The following is a 22,965-nucleotide window of genomic DNA, read 5'->3' as shown; positions in this document are numbered from 1 at the left end:
AACTTCATCTTTTCTCCGTTGATAAGAATGTTGTTTATTGGTCCAGTGGTGAGGATTTTTGTTTTCTTGACATTGAGATGCAATCCATACTCATGGAGGTAGTAACTCTAAATACCAACAGAGAGGGAAGGAGTCTTCACATCAAGTATCAATGCTATCCCCTCTGTACACAGGATAGATTGAGATGGACAACTTAAACATCGGCTACCTAAAATGAGGGGACAATAAAGGCACCAAGTACTGGCTTACAAGGTTTCAAGAGGGAGTATAGTTTAAGAGTGTGGGAGGGGGGTGGGAGTGCGGGGGGTAGAAAGAGTCCCCACTGAATAGTTTTTATCTTGTCTAGATGAGTCTGGTAAAAAGAGATGGGGATAAGATTATTATGATTCAACAGTGAATAATTGTCATCATGACTAATTGCTACTGTCACAATTGTAATGGTAGAAGTTTGGTAACAAAAACAGGGGAGTGGTTAATCTTACAGTCCAGACCCTAGGACCATAAAGGGAGAAGAGCACAAGCAGAATGCAGGACCTTATCCAGAGAAGCAGTGACACCAGAGACTGAGGCAGAGATGGGGTCATGGAGAGGGGGAGCAGCTGAGGACTCTAGATCCACGGGAAGAGAGGGACTAAGAGCTGGTGGCCAGGAAGCTGACTTGCAGAATGTGCCCTTTAGAGGTGTAAATTATTATGTATGCCTGAGTGTTGTTGTTTTTTAAAAAAAAAAAAAAAAAGCTAAGTGAATAATGAGAACTACTGTTAACTGATGGTACATCAGGGATTATAATTATTGCAATGAAACAAGGTATATGATTTGTTGAATGTAAAACTGATGATCTGCCCTGTAAACTTTCACTCAATCTACAATAAAAACCTTAAAAAAAAAAAAAAATGGAGGGGAGTGACTGATTTTGCAGTCCAGGAGCGGAGGTCCCTGGGACCATCAAGTGAGAAGAGCGGCGTGTGCGGCAGGCCTGTGGGATGTACCCTTTGGTTGTTTGACGATGCATGAAGGGGATTGTAATCATTGCAATGAAATGAAATATGATAGGATGAATGTAAAACTGATGTTCTCCCAAGTACACCCACATAATTCAAAATAAAACCTTTAAAAAAAATTATTATTGAAGAGTTGAGACTAAATTTCTCTCCTGGTATAGTGCTGTGGGTTAATGCACCAGACTGCAAAGACATTTGGAACTGCTAGGTTGGACGATTCAAGCTCACCAGCTGCTCCTTGGAAACTCTATACAGGGTTGCTATGGGTCGGAACCGACTCTACAGCACTTAACAACAACAACAAGCTTCAAACTTTAATCTGTTGTTGTTGTTAAGTGACATAGAGTTCTGACCCATAGTGACCCTGCATAGGGTTTCCTAGAAGCAGCTGGTGAGCTTGACCTGCCAACCCTGAAATTCAAACCAACTTCACAATCCAGCGCATTAATCAACAGTGCCACATGGAGAATCCCTTGAATATCCACTGCTAACACAACATGCCTACTTGAATATACCAGAGGAATCTCAAATTCAGTAATTTAAAACTTGGTTTGTCAGCTTCCTCCCCCTACACACACAGTACACCTAGAAATTCATAAAAAGGAGTCAATAAAGACACTTATCAGGGGTTATTTCTGTAAGCGCAGAATAAAGAGTCCATTTGCAAAGTTCTACAGCGGAAACTTTAGGAGCTCTGGTAGCGTAGTGGTTACGAATCGGGCTGCGAACCTTAAGGTCAGCGGTTCGAAACTACCAGCTGCTCCGCGGGAGAAAGATGAGGGTTTCTACTCCCGTAAAGATTTACATCCTTGGAAACCCTGTACAGGGTCGCTATGGGTCGGACCCGACTCGATGGCACTTAACAACAACAACAACAGCTGAAACTTTAGTGCACGCAGTGGTCCAGTTCCTCCCTTCCCCAAGTACTTCCCTTTTGTTGTTGTTGTTGTGAAGTGCCGGAGAGTCGGTTCCGACCCATAGCAACCCTGTATGGGGTTTCCGAGGCTTCAATATGCTGAATGATTGATTTTAGCACCCTAACCCATTAAGACACACAAACTATCAATGTTTAACTGCACAAAATCAAACACACAATAAAATAAAAGGGAAGAGGCTTTTTTGTTATTATTGCCATTTAGAAAGTAAGCACAGAAGAGACTTGCTGAGCTTGCTAGCAAACTGTTTTGCTCCATTTATAATGAGAACTAGTCAAATAAACCAGGAAGCAGACGTGCTTACTCAGCAAGTAAAGAACTATAGAAAAAACTGAATCAAATTGAAGGGTTTTCACTTGCATTCAAGAAGAACTACCAATTCACAATCCTGATGAACCAGCTAAATACTGGCAAAGATTAAAAAAAAAAAAGAGAAAAATTCTGCTGTTTTTGTTTTTTCTTCATTTGCAGTGATGATTTATATTACTAAAGGCCAACTGTTCTCTTCCCCCTCCTGGTCTAATGCACAAATCCAAATTTAATTAAATATATCAATTGCCAAATTCTTCAGTGAAAAGTGGGATGGGAAAGACCCAAAGGACTAGAAAATAAAGCAATTAGCAGAACAATTATCTTTCTAAAACTGAAACAAATGAAGACTGACAAAGGAAAGTTACATCAGCTATTGTTATTTCTTCTTTTGTAGTCCTTGGTTGAATTTAGCATAACATTGTTGCTGTTGTTGTACAGTGCCATCCAGTCAATTCTGACTCATAGAGACTATGTATAGGGTTTATGAAAAGCAGCTGGTGAATCTGAACCACCAACTTTGCAGTTCAAACCAACCTTGAAGTCCATGCCTACTTACAGCAGCACACCAGGACTCCAGCATAATATTTGCAGTGGTTATGTGCTGTGGAGTCGGTTCCGACTTATAGCGACTCTGTATAGGGTTTCCGAGGCTGCAGATCTTTATAGGAGCAGAAAGCTTCTGATTGTTTCGAACTGCTGACCTTAAGTTTATCAGCCCAATTCATAACCACTATGCTATCAAAGCTCCTTAGCAACACTTTTTTTCTATTTTACGTTAACTCTTGACAAAAAAAAAAAAAACTTAAAAATTTGACTATTAAAAATTTATAATAATGAGTTCTAAGCATATTTGCTGTATTTTTTTCAATATTTACTTTTTAATTTAATGATTACAACTAATGGGTACTATCACACTTTAGATTTTTGTAATATCAACTCATTTTTTAACAAAATAATCAGAGGAAAGTTATTAATTTAACAAGTTCAAAAACTCGCTGTTACTGTAATTAATCCAGAAATTCATAAAGAAATGTCAACACACATTAAAAACAGAAAACAAAAAACTAAACCAATGGCCACCCAGTCTATTTCAACTAATAATGACACTATCAGACTAAAAAAACTGATAAAAATATGTAAAGTAGTGCCACCCATGGTAGACATGTTTCAGCCGAGTTTCCAGACTAAGACAGACTGGGAAGAAGGAGAGTTGGTCTACTTCTGAATGTTTAGCCACTTGTTGTTGTTGTTAAGTACTGTGGAGTTGGTTACTATTCATAGTGACCCTTCACAGGGTCATCTTTCTCCCACGGAACAGCAGATAGTTTCAAACTGCTGACCTTGAGGTTAGCAGCCTGATTCGTAACCACTACACTACCAGAGCTCTCTGGAACCTATTAATAGCAGACTGTGGAACAGAACATCAATTGCCCAAATGCAAGTTCAGAAAATTAAAACAATTCTATGAGAGATAAACTATTACTCTGAACATATCCCACCTGAATTTAGACATCAGCTCAAGAGCACATTTGATGCATTAGACACTAATCACAGACCAGAAGAGTTGTGGATGACACCAAGAACATGATTCAGGTAGAAAGTAAAAGGTCATTAAGAACACAAGAAAGAAGGAAAAGACCAAATGGGATGTCAGAAGAGTCTCTGACACTTGTTCTTCTGTGTAGTGATGGCTAAAGCAAATGGTAGAAATGAGGAGGAAAAGAACTGAACAGAATATTTCAAAGGGCAGCTCAAGACAGAGTCAATTATTATAATAAAATCTGCAAAGACAAGGACCTAGAAAACCAAAAGGTAAGAACATGGCTCAACGTTTCTCAAGCAGAAAGAACTGAATCAAAAATTCAAGCCTTGACTTGCAATACTGAAGGATTCTATATGGGAAAATATTGAATGATGCAGAAAGCATCCAAGGAAGATGGAAGATACACACAGAGTCACTATGCCAAAAAGAAATGGTCAATGCTCAACAATTTCAAGAGTTTGATCAAGAGCTAATGGTACTGAAGGAAGAAGTTCAAGGTACACTGAAGGCATTGGCAAAGAACAAGGGTACAGGAATTGATGGAATTCAAATTGAAATCTTTCAACAAACTGATGGAGCACTAGAGATACTCATCTATGCCAAGAAATTTGGAAGACAGCTACCTGGACAACTGATTAGAAGAGATCTACATTTGTGCCCATTCCAAAGAGAACTGACCCAATGGAATGCAAAAATCATCGGGCAATATCATTGATAACACATTCAAGTAACAGTCTGCTAGAGATATTTCAAAAACAGCTGTAACAGTACATTGACAGGGAACTGACAGAGGCTCAAGTTAGATTCAGATGAGGAGGTGGGACAAGGGATATCATTGCTGATGCCAGATGGATCTTGGCTGAAAGCAGAGAACACCAGAAAGATGTTTACCTGTGCAGTACTGACTATGCAAAGGATTTTGACTATGTCGAATATAAAAACAATGGATAACATTGCAAAGAATGGGTATTCCAGAACACTTAATTGTGCTTATGAGGAACCTGTATATATACCAAGAAGCAGTTGTTTGAACAAAACATAGGGACACTGAATGGTTTAAATCAGGAAAGGTATGCACCAGGGCTCTATTCTTTCACCATACTTATTCAATCTGTATGCTGAGCACATAATCTGAGAAACTAGATTATATAAAGAAGAATGTGGCATCAGGATGGAAGACTCATTAACAACCAATGATATGTAGATGATACAACCTTGCTTGCTGAAAGCAAAAAGGACGTAAAATACTTACTGATGAAGATCAAAGAGCACACACAGCCTTCAGTATGGATTGTGCCTCAATATAAATAAAACAAAATCCTCACTACTGGACCACAAATAACATCATGATAAATGGAGAAAAGACTGACATGGTCAAAGTCTTAATATTTTGCTTGGATCCTATCAACACTCATGGAAGCAGCAGTCAAGAAATCAAACCACTAGGAAATTATTGCACTAGGAAAGTCTGCTGCAGAAGACTTTTTAAAGTGTTCAAGAGCAAAGCTGTTAGTTTGAGGACATGAACCAAACTACTGTATTTCCAATAGCCTCATATGCATGAGAAAGTTGGACAATGAATAAGAAAGACCATTTAAAAAATTATGCATTTGAGTTATGGTTGAGGAGAATATTAAAAGTACCATGGACTGCCAGAGGAATAAAAACATTTTTGTTGGAAGAACTACAGTCAGAATGCTCCTTAGAAGCCTGAATGGCCAGACTTCAACTCTCATATTCTGGACATGTTACCAGGAGGGACCAGTCCCAGGAGAAGAACATTATGCTTGGCAAAGTGGAAGGTCACCAAAAAAGAATACCACCAATGAGATGGATTGGCAAGGTGGCAACAGCAATAAGTTCAAGCATAAAAATTATTGTGAGGGTGGCATAGGACCAAGCAGTGTTTCATTCTGTTATGCATAGGGTCACTATGAGTACGAACAAATTCAATGGCACCTAACAAAAAAAGTAGGAAATCCTATTACATACCAAGCACAGTGCTTGCTCTTTAAAGGACCCAGAATCCAGAAAAGGATAAGAGCATGGTAATTAGAATATGCAATTTTAATACAATATTATAAAATGTCCTGATAGTTACCTGCAAGCCCTCAGGAACAATGGCTAATACTAAGGGAATAAAGGGAAGAACAGAGCAGACACGACTTAAGAGGTCAATGGCAGTCCACTGCAAAAATTTAGATAAAGGTTTAAAATAGCAACAATAAGGTTTGTGAGGAGATGAATTTTATGGATACTGTATGGAGAAGGCATGCTCAATGGAATTATGTTCAATTAATATCTTCACATTGCAGTTCTAATCAAGGAATAAATCGTCCTTTAAACTAAGAAATTTCCTAATCACTGCACCTTTTTTAGACTAGAAAAAATGGGGGTGTGGGGAACCCATTTACTACAATTCAAAGCAATCATTGATCTGAATTGATCAGGAATGACATCTATCAGAGGGGGATTAAAGTTTTTTTTTGTTTTGTTTTGTTTTATGTTTCAATGGACTTTTTGAAGCCTATGCATATTAAGGAGCTCTGGTAGCGTAGTGGTTACGAATCAGGCTGCTAACCTCAAGGTCAGCAGTTTGAAACTACCAGCTGTTCCGCAAGAGAAGATGAGGCTTTCTGCTCCTGTAAAGAATTACAGCCTTGGAACCCTGTGAAGGATCACTATGAGTCGGAACCGACTCCACAGTACTTAACAACAACAACAACATGCATATTAAGCTAAAAAAAATATTAAATTTAGAATAACCTGCAATATGTCACCATTTCTATAAGGAGAAAAAAAGAGCACATAAATATTACTCATAAATGCATGACTGGAGACGTTTAAAATGTCTGAAAGGACACATAAGAACTGGTAACAGTAAACTATGAGGAAAAATTAAGGCAATTAGGAAAGGCAATAAAAAGAGAGAGTTTTTTTTATTGTAACCCCTTACTTATTTGAGTTTCTGGCTTGCTAGACGTGAAGAGGACTTATGAAGATCAAACACTACAACCTTTAGAATAGATTATAACTCAATGTAAAGAAAATAAAATCCTGACTACTGGACCAATGAGAATATCATGATAAATGAAGAAACTACTGAAGTTGTCAAGGATTCCATTTTCCTTGGATCCACAATCAATGCTCATGGAAACAGTAGTCAAGAAATCAAATGACATTGCATTGGAAAAATCTGCTGCAAAAGATCTCTTTAACATTTTAAAAAGCAAATTGTCAGTTCGAGGACTAAGGTGCACCTGACTCAGGGTATTTTCAATCACCTCATTGCATGTAAAAGCTGGGCAATGAATAGGGACAACCGTAGAAGAATTGATGCATTTAAAATATGATGTTGGCCAAGAATATTAAAATTACCATGGACTGCCAGAAGTATCAAATCTGTCTTGGAAGAAGTCCTTAAGAGCGATGATGGCAAGACTTCATCAAATGTACTTGGGACATGTTATCAGGAGGGACCAGTTCCAAAAAAGGACATAATACTTGGTAAAGGAGAGGTCAACAACAAAAATGAGATGGACTAGCAGAGTGGCTACAATGGGCTCAAACATAGAACAATTGTGAGGATGGCGCAAGACCAGGAAGTGTTCCATTCACTATGGATCAGAACTGACTCAAGGGTACCTGGCAACCACCATCACATCCTTCTTAAATGTGCATGTGTAATAAATACATTTATTCACAAAAGTATCTGCATTAAACAAATTTCACTTTTCAGTTCCTTGTGGCATAATCATTTTCCTTTAAGTAATTACAATAATATTTCTAAACTCAGAGTAAGATTTATAATTCTCACTTAAAAAGAAGTTATAAGAAAAATATTTCTCCCATAAGCATAGGCATTAAGTCACTTATCCTTCCTACAAGGAAGATAAAAGCCAGATAGCAAGATGACAAATTTACTAAAGCTTGTTTTTGTGCAAAGTAGCACAGAAGGAAGCGGGAGAGAAGTGACTAGCTGCATTCAACAAAAATTACAGGAAGGTAGAACTTTTCAACTCTTAAGTCTTCAACCCACATCTTCTTTGTTTTAAAATATTATAAATTTCTACATCAGAAAACATCTAAGCGACTTCCAGCAAGGTGGAAGATGCACTATTAGGACCCTCTATAGATTGAGTCCTGGTATGACGCTGTGGGCTAATGCGTCAGACTGCAAAGTCATTTGAACTGCAAAGTCAGTGGTTCAAGCTCACCAGCTGCTCCTTGGAAAGCCTATACAGGGTCGCTATGGGTCGGAATCGACTCGACAGCACTTAACAACAACAACATTAAACAATGATATGAAACAGACACAGATGAAAATCCTGGAACCCTGAACTTCACAGGAAAGGTAAGAGAAGTAGATTGAAGGAGAAGCTTGCTGGAAGGAGAAGCTGAGCAGGAATGGCAAAGGAGGAAGACTGGCAATCGGCCAGGCAGACCAGAATCAATCACATGGGTAGCAAGAAAAATGTGATTCCTTCTTTTTCCCCACATTCCCCTGGTGACCAGAGGTGTGACCAGACCTACAGAACCTACAGAGTCACCAGACCAGCATTAGTCTAGCAAAAACCCTCACAGAAGCTACCCTGCCCCCAGCTGTCTGTGGTCCTAACAGACACTGAAACCACTTCCATCAAAGGCCTCCACGAACTACGTCTGAATTGAGTGTCCTAAACATAGATAACACCTAGGACTATAGGAACTTCATGTACAGCCAAGAATTCCACCTGTCACATCCCTCCTGCACTCACCTCATGAGTTCCTTGGCTGGCAAGAGCCTCCCCGAGTTTTCTCCTCTCCAGGTCCAATAGCTGCACTGTTTTTTTTGTGTTGTTTTTGTTTTACCTTTATTGGTTTTGTTTATTCTATCTGTGCCTTTGATTTTCCTTCTTTTCTTCTTTCTCATTTCCCCTATATATTTTTTTCCTTTTGTCCTTTCTTTACTATGCTCTACTCTCTTTATCTACTATGCTCTACTCTTTCTCTTTTCATCTTCCATCTCCCTGGTTTTCCTAAGTGTTTTATTTTTCTTTTCTTCCATTTATTTTCTTGCTTATTTTTCTCTCTGTAGCTCTATTTCCCTGTCCTTCTTTCCTGTTTCTAATTATATTCTTTTTTTCTGTTTGCTGCCTGTTTTATTTATCTTTTCTCCTTTATTTACTTTCTCTTTTTATTATTGGCTGCTTGTTTGTTTTCTTGTATGTGTGTGTGGATGGTCTAGTTCCCAAATGATAGAGACAACAACTGCACGCATACAGCCCAGTCACAACCATATTCTCTGCAGCTCCACCCAGTGGTTAAGAGCTCCTATATCACCTAATCAACAATAGACAGCAGACAACACCAGTCAAACTCAACCTAAACTGAGGAACACAAATGGTGAAAGAACAGTGCACACACTTCCATTCTCTAACTACACCCACAGGAGACAATTGGTGAGAGCCTAAGAACACATCAACATAAAATCATCAGTAAAATACAAATAAGACAACACAATGTTCCAGAGACAACAGACAACAGACAATTCATGGCAGCATCAATGGGCTCAAGCGTGGCAACAATGGTGAGGTTGGCCCAGGATCGGGCAGTGTTTCGTTCTGCTGTGTATAAGGTCACTATGAGTTGGTACCAACTCGATGGCACTTAACAACAACAACATCTATAAACAGGAGCCTTGGTGTGGCACTGTGGGTTAATGCACTGAACTACAAAGCTGGTTTGAAGCACAAGGTTGACGGGTTCAAGCTCACCAGCTGCTCCTTGGAAACTCTATACAGGATTGTTATGGGTCAGGACCAAAGGCATTTAAGAATAACAATCTATAAACAAAGACTCCTGGTGTGGTGCTGTAAGATCGGCACTGGACTTCGAACTACAAGGTGAGCAGTTCAAACCCACTAGCAGTTCCACAGAAACCCTATAAAGGGTCACTGTGATTCAGAACCAACTCAAGATGACACTTAACAACAGCATCTATAAACAAAGAGATTTTTTAAAACCATCTCATTGTTTGCAATCTTGTCAATGTAACATCACTTACCCCACTCTCTCCTCCTTTCCTAAACCTTCTGAAATATGTCCTTGGATAAATGCTGCCCTTTTAATCTCAAATGGTAGAGTATTTTAAAGTATGTGTACCTACCTCACCAGTGTAATTGTTTCCATTATAGACCTGTCTACCATTACGGTGAAAATTGAACTATGGGGGAGAATTGTGTTCCAGGACTGATGGTATGATTAAGAGCCATAGTTCTGAGTGTTCCACCAGTCTCTTCCTGACCAGTAAGCCTGGTGTTATTTATGATTTTGAGTTCTGTTCTATATTTTTCTCTTACTTTATCCAAGACTTTCTAAAGTGATTCCTTTCAGAGCAGTTGACAGTAGTAGCTGGATACCATCTAGGTCTTCTGGTCTCAGAGTCATGGAGACTGATGGTCATGTGGTTCATTAGACTACCAGACTCATTATTTCCATGTGATTTCAATTTTTTTCATGTGATTTCAATTTTTTTCACTTTTCATTCCCCCAAACAGGGCAAAACCAATAGTTGCACTTTAATTGACTTGAGCTTTTAAGATCCTAGTTGCTACTTACTAAAATAGGCTGTAGAACATTGCCCTTGTGGATTATGTTATGCCAGTTGACTGATGTCTAAGATGACTAAGATCCTAAGCCCAGTGACTCATTCCCTAAAGGTGTTTGGTTATGTCTAAGAACAGAAAACACTAGCTTTTAAGATGCAGAAAACCTAGATTCAAAAACCACCACTGCTATGGAATATATAGAACTTACTTAATGACCTTTCAGGGATGTTAAGATAAAATGAGAATGCATGTAAAAGTGCATTAATTACAAGTCAATGAACTAACTGTGTAACCTCAGATCTCATGTGTAAAATGAGGGGACTTAGTAAATAATCTCCAATTCACTTCTATGTCTGAAATTTTGGTATTAACAGTATCCTCTTAACTCTGTCTTCTACCTCTTCTTCATGTATACCTTTTTTATGGATAATAGTTCTCTGGTCTTCCTGTTTTCTGTCTTCACAGGGACACAGTCAGCTCCTAACATTCTTCTCTTATGGCCCTGATAGTCTGAAAGTTAAAGAAAATACATCTGTTCCCTTTAAACAGGTTAAAAACCCTTTAAATCTAATTTATCTTTTATGCTTTTAGCCTATTACATCTTATAATGTAGAATATTAACCATATCATGAACAAGGACTCTCGTACCAGACTGTCTAGATTCTATGTCTATGTTACATCAACAGTTCTGCAATGTAGCGCTGAGTAATTTAATCTCTCTATGCCTCATTTTCTTCATTTGTAAACAGAGGTAACAATAATATACCTACCATATAAGGTTACTATAAAAATTAAATGAGCTAGTATTAAGGCCACAGATAAACACTAAACATGTCCAAGAAGCAAAAGCAGATGACCATATCAGCACATGTCCAGAAACAAGATAAAATGTCTGAGACAAATGACCTAGAGGTAGACCTGGACTCCATTCTGGAAGGAGGGCAGGCCACGGAAATGCCTGAGATAGAATTCAGAAAAATGATTATAAAATGTTTCAAAACACTTTACAATGGAGTTGAAAAAAATAAGGAAGAAGCCAGGAAAGCACTACAGGAACAATCAAATAAGATACATACAGCATTGGAAACAATTCAAACCCTATAGAAAGAGGTCCAAATGATCAATAATAGGATATCAGAAATAGACAACACTCTGAAAGGGCAAAGGAGTAGAACAGAAGAGATGGAAGGCAGAACCAGTTAGCTGGAAGACAACTCTCTCAATACCACTAAGAAGAGCAAACAGGAAAAAGGATAAAAAAATCTGAAGAAGGTCTAAGATTCATGTTGGACAACATGAAGAGGAATAACTTAAGAATCATCGGCATTAGAGAACAAGAAGAATCACACAAGTCCACAGAGGAAATAGTTGAAGAACTGCTGGGAGAAAATTTCTCTAACATTGTGAAAACTGAAAATATAAACATTCAAGAGGCTCAACGAATCCCAGGAAGGATAGAATCCAAAAGAAAATCACTGAGACATATCATAATCAAGCTCTCTAAAATCAAAGGTAAGGAGACACCCAGAAAGAAGCTAGGGAAAATAGAAGTGTTACATATAAAGGAAAGCAAGTTGGCAATGGGGAGACATAGATAAAACTATGAAACAAAAAAACTGCCAACCAAGAATCCTTTATCCAGCAAAGCTATCACTCAAATACGATGGTGTAATCAGATTGACATACGTGGCAGCACCTCCCAGAATTAAATCGACAGAAGGAAGAGTCAAGAACAGAACAAAACTGTAAGAACAAACTCAGAGAATCTGGGAGGTCAGTCTATGATTAAAACAATTACAATGTAAAAGAAGGTAAACACGTAGGAACAGAGATCCAGATGGTGAGAAGGTCAGGTAGATTACAGAATAAAATGGACTGCACTAAATGGAAAGAAAAGTTAATGGACTATAAGGCAATCTCAAAGAAAATGAGCATTTCACAACATACCAAGAGAATGAAAATCCAAGAAGAACATGGAAACATTGAAACTATGAGGAAACACACAAGAAAGAACACAAAAAGCATGAACTCAACAAAGGAAGGCACACAGAACAAAGTAAGCAGCAACACCACACACACACACAAAAACATAATGGCAGCAATTAATCTACACCTATCAATAATTACACTGAATGTAAATGGATTAAATGCACCTGTTAAAAGACGGAGAGTGGCAGAATGGATAAGAAAACAAGATCCTTCAATATGCTGTCTGCAAGACACATATCTCACACAGAGAGACAAAAACAGATTAAAAGATTAAGTGAACTATAAATTCATGTAAAGTGCTGAAAACAGTGCCTGACATACATAGTAAATGCCATATAATGACTCAAGTCCTGGGGTGCCACTGCAGGATAAGCACTGATTGCAAGGTCAGCAGTTCAAACTCACCAGTCACTCTTCAGAAACCCTATATAGGGTCATTATGAGTCGGAACTGACTCACTCCAGGGCACTTAGCAACAACACAGTGATTGGAATTCTTTTCTAAAGCTACTTCTCTAACTTACCATAATAGGTTAAGACAAAACAACCAACCAGCATTTGCCTCTTGCTTTTTTTTCTCACTGAAAAAATATCTTATTATTTCCTATCAAAAGTTTCTCCACAACACTGGAGTGAAGAATCATACACACTCTTTTGTCATTGGAAATTTATCTTTATCCTTTCTTCAAACCCTCTAATTCAAAATTTCCTAAAACTTATTCCTCAAATCACTAGTTATTAAAGAATTATGAGGAAAGGAAAAGGTTCAGTAATCAAACACATTTTGAAAATTCTACATTAAGATTAAACAGCTTTCTTACTGTAGGCTTTTACATGTTAATATAAAAGTATAATATAATATATATATTATGATATTCCAGGATAAAGTATACAGTGCTTTACAAGTTTATTTAACCCCAAAGTCCTTTAGTCTAGAAGCACACTGCTGCATTCTAAGTTCTCTGACATCCTTTCACACAAAATATGCTATGTTATGTAAACACAGTATTTTGTTAATCTGATTCTTACACAGAAGGCCTGTTCTCAAATTCTTGCTGAGAAATCTGGCTCAAGAAACTGATACCTGCTTCCCCACATAAACTGCTTTTGAATTTTCTAAATATGAACACTGACTGCCAACTACACCCTCTAAGTAACAAGCTATTTATCTCATGATTGGGCAGTAACTTATTTATCGGTCAAATGTCTGCTAAACGATGTCTACTTATCTAGTAACTCCAAGTTTTCTCTGAACTTTTAATAATAAGAACTTACACTCTTCCCCTAAAGGAATTTCACCACAGAACCTTGTAAATTTATCCCAGTATTAGTGCTAGTATAAATATAGCAGCCTAAACATACTTTGGAGTCCTGGTGTGGTGCTTTAGAATAAGCACTGGACTACTAACCAAAAGGTCAGCGGTTCAAACCCACAAGCTACTCCTCGAAAACCCTATAATGCTGTGAGTAAGGACCAATGATGACACTTAACAACAACACAAATACACAATTTACAGTGACGAAGAATAATCCAAAAGAATATCATCTAATAAATGAGGAAGGGATAACAGAATTTCACTATTTTACAATCCTGCAGAATGGAAAAACCAAAGCAATGACCAATAGCTGGCAATACCACAGTTAAGAGATAACAAGACCTTATATAATCTCCTGATGGAAGCATAAACCAATTCTATGAAGCACTCTTACAAAAAAGAAAAAAAAATCTAAATTGATATTAAACACCACTGTTGTTGTTAAGTGCCATGGAGTTGGTTTTAACCCTTAGTGACCCTGTATAGGATTTCCAAAAAACAACTGGTGAGCTTGAACCGCCAATCTTGTAGTTCAAACTGACTTGCAGTCCAGCACATTAACCCACAGCGCCACACCAGAACTCCTAGGGCCACCAGGGCTCCCTAATACAATGATGATACCTAAATAACAATAATAAAAATATTGCTTAGAATTTGTAGCAAATTCAACATGTAGTCAGGTTTCATATTTCCCTGCTTGTCATTTATTGTATGTGTATAAAGTCTGTTTGCTTGAAGTGGAATCCAAATAAGGGCCATACTTTGAAATTTTAAGTAGCACTTAAAATTTGTTGTACTGTGGTGGCTTGTGAGTTTCTGTGATTCTGGAAGCTATGCCACCAGTATTTTAAACACCCACAGGGTCACCCATGGAAGTCAGGTTTCAGATGAGCTTCCAGATGAAGACAAATTAGGAAGGAGTGACGAACTACTTCCGAATATATAGTCACTGAAAACTTTATGAATAGCAGAGAAACACTGTCAGATATAGTGCCGGAAAATGAGACCCTCAGGATGGAAGTCACTCAAAATGCGACTGGGGTAGAGCTGCGTCCTTAAAGTAGAGTTGACCGTGATGATGCGAATGGAGTAAAACCCGCAGGAGTCAAGCCCTCAGGTCCTTCATTTGCTGATGGAGCACAACTCAAAATGAAGAGAAACAGCTGTAAACATCCATTAAAAGTTGGAACATGGAATGTACAAAGTATGAATCTAGGAAAATTGGAAATTGTCAAAAATGAAATGGAATGCATAAACATCAATACCTTAGGCATTAGTCAGCTGAAATGGACTGGTATTGGCTATTTTGAATCTGACAACCACATGGTTTAATATGCCAAGAATGACAAATTGAAGAGGAATGGTGCTGCATTCATTGCTAAAAAGAACATATCCAAATCAGTCATGAGGTACAACGCTGTCTGTGATAGGATAATATCCATGTGCCTATAGGGAAGACCAGTCAGTATCACTATTATTCAAATTTACACACCAACCACTAAAGCCAGTGAGGATAAAATAGAAGATTCTACCAACTTCTTCAATCTGAAATTGATCAAACATGCAATCAAGATGTATTGATCATTACCAGAGATTGGAATGCAAGCAAAGGTTGGGAACAAAGAAGAAGGATCAGTAGTTGGAAAATATGGCCTTGGTAATTGATGCTGGAGATCGCATGATAAAATTCTGCAAAATCAATGATTTGTTAATTTCAAATGTCTTCTTTAGACAGCATAAGAGACAACTATACACATGGACCTCAGCAGATGGAATATACAGAAATCAAATTGACTACATCTGCAGAAAGAGACAATGGAAAAGCTCTATATCATCAGTCAAAACAAGGCTAGGGGCAGACTGTGGAACAGACCATCAATTGCTCATATGCAAATTCAAACTGAAGTTGAAGAAAATGAAAACAAGTCCATGAGAGCCCAAATATGACCTTGAATATATCCTACCTGAATTTAGAGATCATATGAATAACAGATTTGATACATTAAACTCTAAAGACCGAAGACCAGAAGAGCTGTGGGGTGACATCAAAAACATATACATGAAGAAAGCAAAAGGTCATTAAGAAGACAAGAAAGAAGGAAAATATCAAAATGAATGTCAGAAGAGACACTGAAACTAGCTCTAAATGCTAAAACAAATGGAAGAAATTAGGAGGCCCAAGAGCTGAAGATAAATTTTCAAAGGTCAGCTCGAGACAATAAAGTCAAATATTACAACAAAATATGCAAAGATCTGGAGTCAGAAAACCAAAAAGGATGAACATGCTTAGCATTTTTCAAGCTGGGGGAACTGAAGAAAAAATTCAAACCTCAACTTTCATTATTGAAGGATTACCTGGGCAAATTATTGAATGATGCAGAAAGCATCAAAAGAATATGGAAGGAATACACAGTCACCTTATCAAAAGGAAATGATTAATGTTCAACCATTTCAAGAGGTAGCATATGATCAAGAGTCAATGATATTAAAGAAGAAGTCCAGGGTGCATTGAAGGAATGGGCAAAGAACAAGGCACTAGGAATTGATGGAATAAAAACTGAAATCTTTTAGGAAAGTGAAGCGGCACTGGAGGCACTCAATCATATCATCTCTGCCAAGAAATCTGGAAGACAACTATCTGGCCGACTGATTGGAAGAGATCCCGTATTTGTGCCTATTACAATGAGAGCTGACCCAACGGAATGTGGAAATCATCAGACTTCATTCTTCTTGGATCAACTATCAACACTCATAGAAGCAGCAGTCAAGAAATCAAACGACGGATTGCATTAGGCAAATCTGCTGTGCAAGACCTTTTTGAAGTGTTGAAGAGCAAAGATGTCAACCTTGAGAACTAAGGTGCGCCTGTCCCAAGCCATGGTATTTTCAATAACCTCATATGCAAGCGAAAGCTGAACAGTGAATAAAGAAGACCACAGAAGAATTGGTGCTTTTGAATTACGGTGTTGGAAGAGAATATTGAAAGTGCCATGGGCTGCCAAAAGAACCAACAGATCTGTTTGCAGCCAGAGTGCTCCTTGGAGGCCAAGTTGGCCAAACTTCATCTCATACTTCGGACATACTGTCAGGAGGGACCAGTCTCTGGAGAAGGATATCCTGTTTGGTAAGGTGGAGGGTCAGAGAAAAAGAGGAAGACCCCCAGCAAGATGGATTGGCAAAGTGGCAGCATCAATGGGCTCCAGTGTGGCAACAATTGTGAGGTTGGCCCAGAATCGGGCAGTGTTTCGTTCTGTTGTGCATAGGGTCACCATGAGTTGGTACCAACTCAATGGCACCTAACAACAACAACAGTGGTATTGTTGGGAGTCTTGGTGTGGTGCTGTGGGATAAAACACTGGTCTGCAAGGTCAGTTTGAGCCACAAGTTCGGTGGTTGAAACTCACCAGAGTCACTATGAGTCTTAATGGACTCAAGGACACTTAATATAACCATGGCACTATTGGATATGCATTAGACTGCTAATTGTGAGGTCAGAGATTCAAATCCACCAGCCACTTCACGGGATAAAGATGAAGCAGTCTGTTCCCATAAGATTTATAAAATGCCTTGAAAACCTTACGTAGCTCAGAATCAATTTGATGGCAGTGGCATGGGGTGGGATCTTTGTACTATGATTATATATTAAAAGAGAGAGAAACACCCTTTTAGAGAGGCAAACTGAAATACCTGAAATTTACAAATTAAATATGCCTGCAAATTCATTCAAAATTATCTATGGATTGGGGAGTGGTGGGTGGAAATATCGATGAAATAAGATTATCTATGAGTTGGCAATTCTTGAAACTCAGTGATATAAATGGGAATTCTTTATACTATTCTTTGTATTTTTATTAATATATATCTAAAATATTTTATAATAAAAAGATAAGGAAAAAAACTCACTGCCTAAGAAATGGGTTATCTGCCTAGGGCTGCAAATTATCTCAACATATTCCCATAATAGATTAATCCACCGGCTGTCATAGTGAATATAAACTGACCATGATTAAATTATATTTATAGAGTATTATATTTATAGAGTACTATTAAGAAAACATTTGCACTGACACCAATTCTACTCAAACTATTCTAGAACACAGAGAATGAAGGAATACTCCCTAATTCATTCTATGAAGCAGGAATAACCCAGATGTCAAAGCCAGGTAAAGACATCACTAAAAAGGAAAATTACACACCAATGTCTCTCATGAACATATAAATGAAAATTCTGAACAAAATTCTAGGCAACATAACTTAATAGCATAGCAAGAACAATCATGATCAAGTGGGACTCACACCAGAGATTATAATGCAAGGATAGTTCAATATTAGAAAGTCTATCAATCAATGTAATTTACCATATAAGTAAAACAGAGGAATCACATAATCATTTCAATTGCTGCAGAAAGGACATTTTATAAAATCCAGTACTCTTTCCTCACAAAAGCTCCCTGCAAAATAGTTACAGAAGGGAAATTCTTCAACATAATTAAGGGTATATATGGTGTGGCAATGTAGAATAAGCACTGGACTGCTAACCACAAGGTCGGCTGTTCAAACTCAATAGCTATTCTTTGGGAACCATATACAGGGTCTCTGAGTCTGAACTAACTCAATGACATTTACAAAAACACACAAAACCAACAGCTAACATTATTCTCAATGGAGAAAGATTAAAAACATTCCCCTTGAGTAGGAGAACAAGACAAACATGCCATTTATTACCACTCTTATTCAATATTGCACTAGAGGACCTAGTTAGAACTTTGGAAAGGAAGAGATAAAACTATGCTTATTTGCAGATAACATGATCTTTCTCATAGAAAATTCCAGAGACTCTACAAGAAAAGTTAAAAGTTATAGAAGGATTCAACTAAATGGCAGGGTATAATATCAACATACAAAAATTAGTTGGGTTTTTCTACACTAGCCTGAGGAGGTGCTATAAGATAAGCACTGGACTGATAAACGACAGGTAGGCAGTTCAAACCCACCAGGCACTCCTTAGAAAACCTATATACAGTCACTATGAGTCAGAACTGATTTGATGACACTTAACAACACTAGCAAGAAAGAGGATTCCGAAGGGGGGGAAAAAAAAAATCAAGAAACCAATACCACTTACAGCCGCCCTCAAAAAGATAAAACACTTAGGTATAAACTTAGCCAGGGATGCAAAAGACTTACAAAAGGAAAATCATAAACACTAAAGCAAGAAATAACAGAGTTACATAAACAGAAAAACATTACATGCTCATGGTTAGGAGACTTAAAATTGTGAAAATGTCAATACTACCAAAATTGGTGTATAAATATAATGCAATATAAGTCCAAACCCCAGCAACATTCTTAAATTAAATGGAAAATCTAACCTCTAACCTTATTTGGTGATGAAAGAAGTTCTAAATAGTTAAAATAATACAGAAGGAACACAGTGTAGGAGGTTTCACACTTGCTGATGTCAAAACTTACAGCCACAGTAATCAAAAAACACCTGGCACTGGTTCAATGACAGATGAATAAATCAATCAGAACAAAATTGAGAACCCAAAAGTAAATCTATCTTTGGGCATTTATCTACGTCCAAATAATCTGAGAAAGTGGATTATATGAAAAACAACATGACATCAGGATCGGAGGAATTTATTCACTATCTGTGATACGCAAATGACACAGCCTGCTTGCTGAAAGCTAAGAAAACATGAAGATCAAAGACTACAGCCTTCAATAGGGATTACAACTCAATGTAAAGAAAACAAAATACCTCACAAATGAACTAACAGAGAATGTCATGATAAACTGAGAAAGTATTGAAGGTGTCAGGGATTTTCATTGGATCTACATTCAATGCTCATGGAAGCAGCAATCAAGAAATCAAACAACATATTGCATTGGGCAAATCTGCTGCACAAACCTCCTTAAAGTGTTACAGAGCAAAGGTGTAACTTAGCAGACTAGAGGTGCCTGACATAAGCAATGGTATTTTCAATCATCTCATACTCATGTAAAAGCTGGGCAATGAATAAGAAAGACAGGAGACGAACTGATTATTTAAATTATGGTGTTGACAAAGAATACTGAAAGTACCATGGACTTCCAAAAGAACCAAAAGCTGTTTTGCAAGAAAAACAGCCAAACAGCTCCTTTGAAGGGAAGATGACAAGACTTTGTCTTTTGTACTTTGGACATGTTGTCACGAGGGACCAGTCTCTGGAGAAGGACAACATGTTTGGTAAAGTGGAGGTGAGTCAACAAAAAAGCAGAAGACCCCCAATTACACGGATTGACACAGTGGCAGCAATAATGGGCTCAAATGTAACAGTAATTGTGAGGATGGTACATGAGCAGACAGTGTTTCATTCTGTTGTAAGTGAGGTTGCTATGAGTCTGAACCAACTCTAAGGCATCTAACAACAAGGGCAGCTGACTTTCAGCAAAGAGTCAAAGTCCATTAAATGGAAAAGAAGTAAAACTGGTTACTATTGACATAGAAATGAACAGGACCATTCCCTCACATCATGTACAAACATTAACTCAAATGGATCAAAGACCTAAATATTAAAACTGAAACTATAAAGTTCCTAAAAGATAATACTGGAACAAAACTAGGGACCTAATTTGCAGCATAAGTAGTCTAAGTACAACCAAAAATGCACAAGTTGCAAGCCTCAACTTGCAATTTGAAGGATCTACGGGCAAAATATTAAATAATGCAGAAAGCATCAAAAGAAGATGGAAGAAATATACAAAGTCACTGTACCAAAAAGAAATGGTTGATGTTCAACCACTTCAAGAATTAGTATATGGGCAACTTGGACATTAGCTACCCAGAAGGAGGGGTTAAAGAAGCAAGAAGTGACTGGCTTACAAGCTTTCAAGAGGGAACCTAGATCCAGAGGGCATGGAGCAAGGTAGAATCTCCACTGAGTAGTATCCATTCTGCCTACTCAGGGCTGATGAAAGAAGATACAGATAGGTCTTCTGCAATACAATAGTGAATAATTGTTATCAGGACCGACTGAAAGGGCTGGAAATGTAAAGGTGGATGTTTTGGGGCTAAGGGAGGGGAGTGATTAACCTTGCAGTCTAGGAGCGGAGGTCCCTGGGACCATCAAAGGAGAAGAGCAGAGAACAGAACCCCACCCAGAGAAGCAGTGATGCCAGGGATGGAGGCAGAGACGATGACGTGGAGGAGCGGCTGGAGACTTTGGATCTGGAGAGAGACGGGTGGTGTGCGGACAACAGGGTGGCAGGTTTGCGGGGTATACCCTTTAGTTGATAGATGATGCATGGAAAGGATTGTAACCATGGCAAGGTTTTGAGGGGAGGGGGAAAATGATACATTGTGCTAGAGGGTAGATACACATTGACATGGGTGATGTTGTTGTTGTTAAGTGCTACTGAGTCAGTTCCGACCTATAGCGACCCTGTACAGGGTTTCCAAGGAGTGACTAGTGAGCTTGAACCACAGACTTTGTAGTTCAAGCAACTTTGCAGTTTGATGCATTAACCCACAACACCACAACAGGGCTCCGACATGGGTAATACCGCAGGCAATATACAACCAGAGGAAAGATGACAGAGGAAAGATGGGGTTAGCGGGAGACACCATGTAATGACGCAAAGTATATGATTTGTTGAATGTAAAACTGATGATTTCCTCTGTAAACCTTCACTCAATTCACAATAAAAGGTTAAAAATAGAAAAATGTTGATTAAGATAAAAAACCACAGCCTTTTCACCCTCAGAGCAAACTCTCTTCCAAGACTAAGACTCAAGGGGAATACACGAGCAGGCACGTGGTCTGGTTGGTGACCACACTGGTTACCGATAAGGGGGAGAGGGGTAAAAAACAGCAATGAAGTTGGAATCTAAGTTCAACGGCATTCAATAGACTCCTGTGAACCCGGGTGGAGACCTGGATGGCCAGCAGTTACAGCATGACCCGGGGACTCCTGGGCCCAGAGGCAGTGACATGGCCACAGAGGACTAGAGAGGAGAATGAAGTGTCCAGCTGACATCTTTGTTCTTCAACAGTTTAAAAAGGTCTTGTACAGCAGATTTGCCTAATGCAATATGTCATCTGATTTTTTTTTTTTTTAATTTAGAAAAACTTTTTTTTTTTGTACCACATGAGTGCTATCCACATCTCCTTTTATCAGTCTCGCCCAGACAAAATGGATACTACTCAGTAGAGATTCTACCTTCCTCCGTGTCCTCTGGATCTAGGCTCCCTCTTGAAAGTGTATAAGCCAGTCACTTCTTACCTTTGCAGTGCCCCACCTCCCCATTTTGGGTAGCCAATGTCCAAGTTGTCCATCCCTGTCTACCCTATGTATTGAGGGGGTGGGAATGATCCTCACTGTGAAGATTTGTTCCCTCTTTTGAGTTACTGCATCCATATCGTTTGATTTCTTGACTGCTGCTTCCATGAGTGTTGACGGTTGATCCAAGAAGAATGAAGTCCTTGACAATGTCTATCTTTTCTCCATTGATAAGAATGTTGTTTATTGGTCCAGTGGTGAGGATTTTTGTTTTCCATACATTGAGATGTAATCCATACTGAAGGCTTGTAGTCTTTGATCTTCATCAATAAGTATTTTAAGTCTTCTTGGCTTTCAGCAATCAAGGGTGTATCATCTGCATATCTCAGGTTGTTAATGAGTCTCCTCCAATCCTAATGCCAAGTTTTCCTTCATATAACCCAGCTTCTCGGATTATTTGTTCAGCATACAAATTGAATAAGTATGGTGAAGGAATGCAACCTTGTTGCATACCTTTCTTAATTTTAAGCCATTTATAGGACAAAGGAAAACTGCTTCAGAGGGTTTCTGAGGCTGTAAATCTTTATGGAAGCAGACTGCCTCATCTGTCTCCCATGAACAGGTGGTGGGATGACCTCTGACCTTTCAGTTAAAGACCTAACACTAACCCCACTATGCCACCAGGGCTCCTTGGTGTACTTATGGTGGAGGTAAATTATGTGCCACAGAATCAGTTCTGACTCATTGCAACCGTGTATTAGGTTTCTGAGGCTATAAATCTTCATGGGAGCAAAAAGTCTCATCTTTCTTCTGTAGAGCAGAGGATAGATTTAAACTACTGACTTTGCAGTTAGAAACCCAACTCGTAACCCACTACGATACCAGCTTTTCCTTGGTGTAGCTATATTATTGTTGTTAAGAGTCACTTCTGACTCATAGTAACTCTGTATGGTTACGAATTGGGCTGTGAACCACAGGTCAGCAGTTAAAAACTACCAGCTGTTCCACAGGAGAA

The 22,965-nt window shown here is 38.4% G+C and overlaps 1 protein-coding gene across 1 annotated transcript in view; it reads right to left on the bottom strand.

Moving 5' to 3' along the window:
- The window catches only part of HERC1 (HECT and RLD domain containing E3 ubiquitin protein ligase family member 1), a 257,233-nt gene that overhangs the window by 221,381 nt on the left and 12,887 nt on the right, over positions 1-22,965 (bottom strand). Inside the window, 2 exon segments of the mRNA XM_006831850.1 lie at positions 5,893-5,979; positions 10,797-10,891. Of these exon segments, the coding sequence (XP_006831913.1) occupies positions 5,893-5,979; positions 10,797-10,891 (182 nt within the window).

Source organism: Chrysochloris asiatica, unplaced genomic scaffold, assembly GCF_000296735.1.
Source record: "Chrysochloris asiatica unplaced genomic scaffold, ChrAsi1.0 scaffold00004, whole genome shotgun sequence".
Taxonomy (NCBI): domain Eukaryota; kingdom Metazoa; phylum Chordata; class Mammalia; order Afrosoricida; family Chrysochloridae; genus Chrysochloris; species Chrysochloris asiatica.
This window is presented reverse-complemented; position numbering and strand designations above follow the sequence as displayed.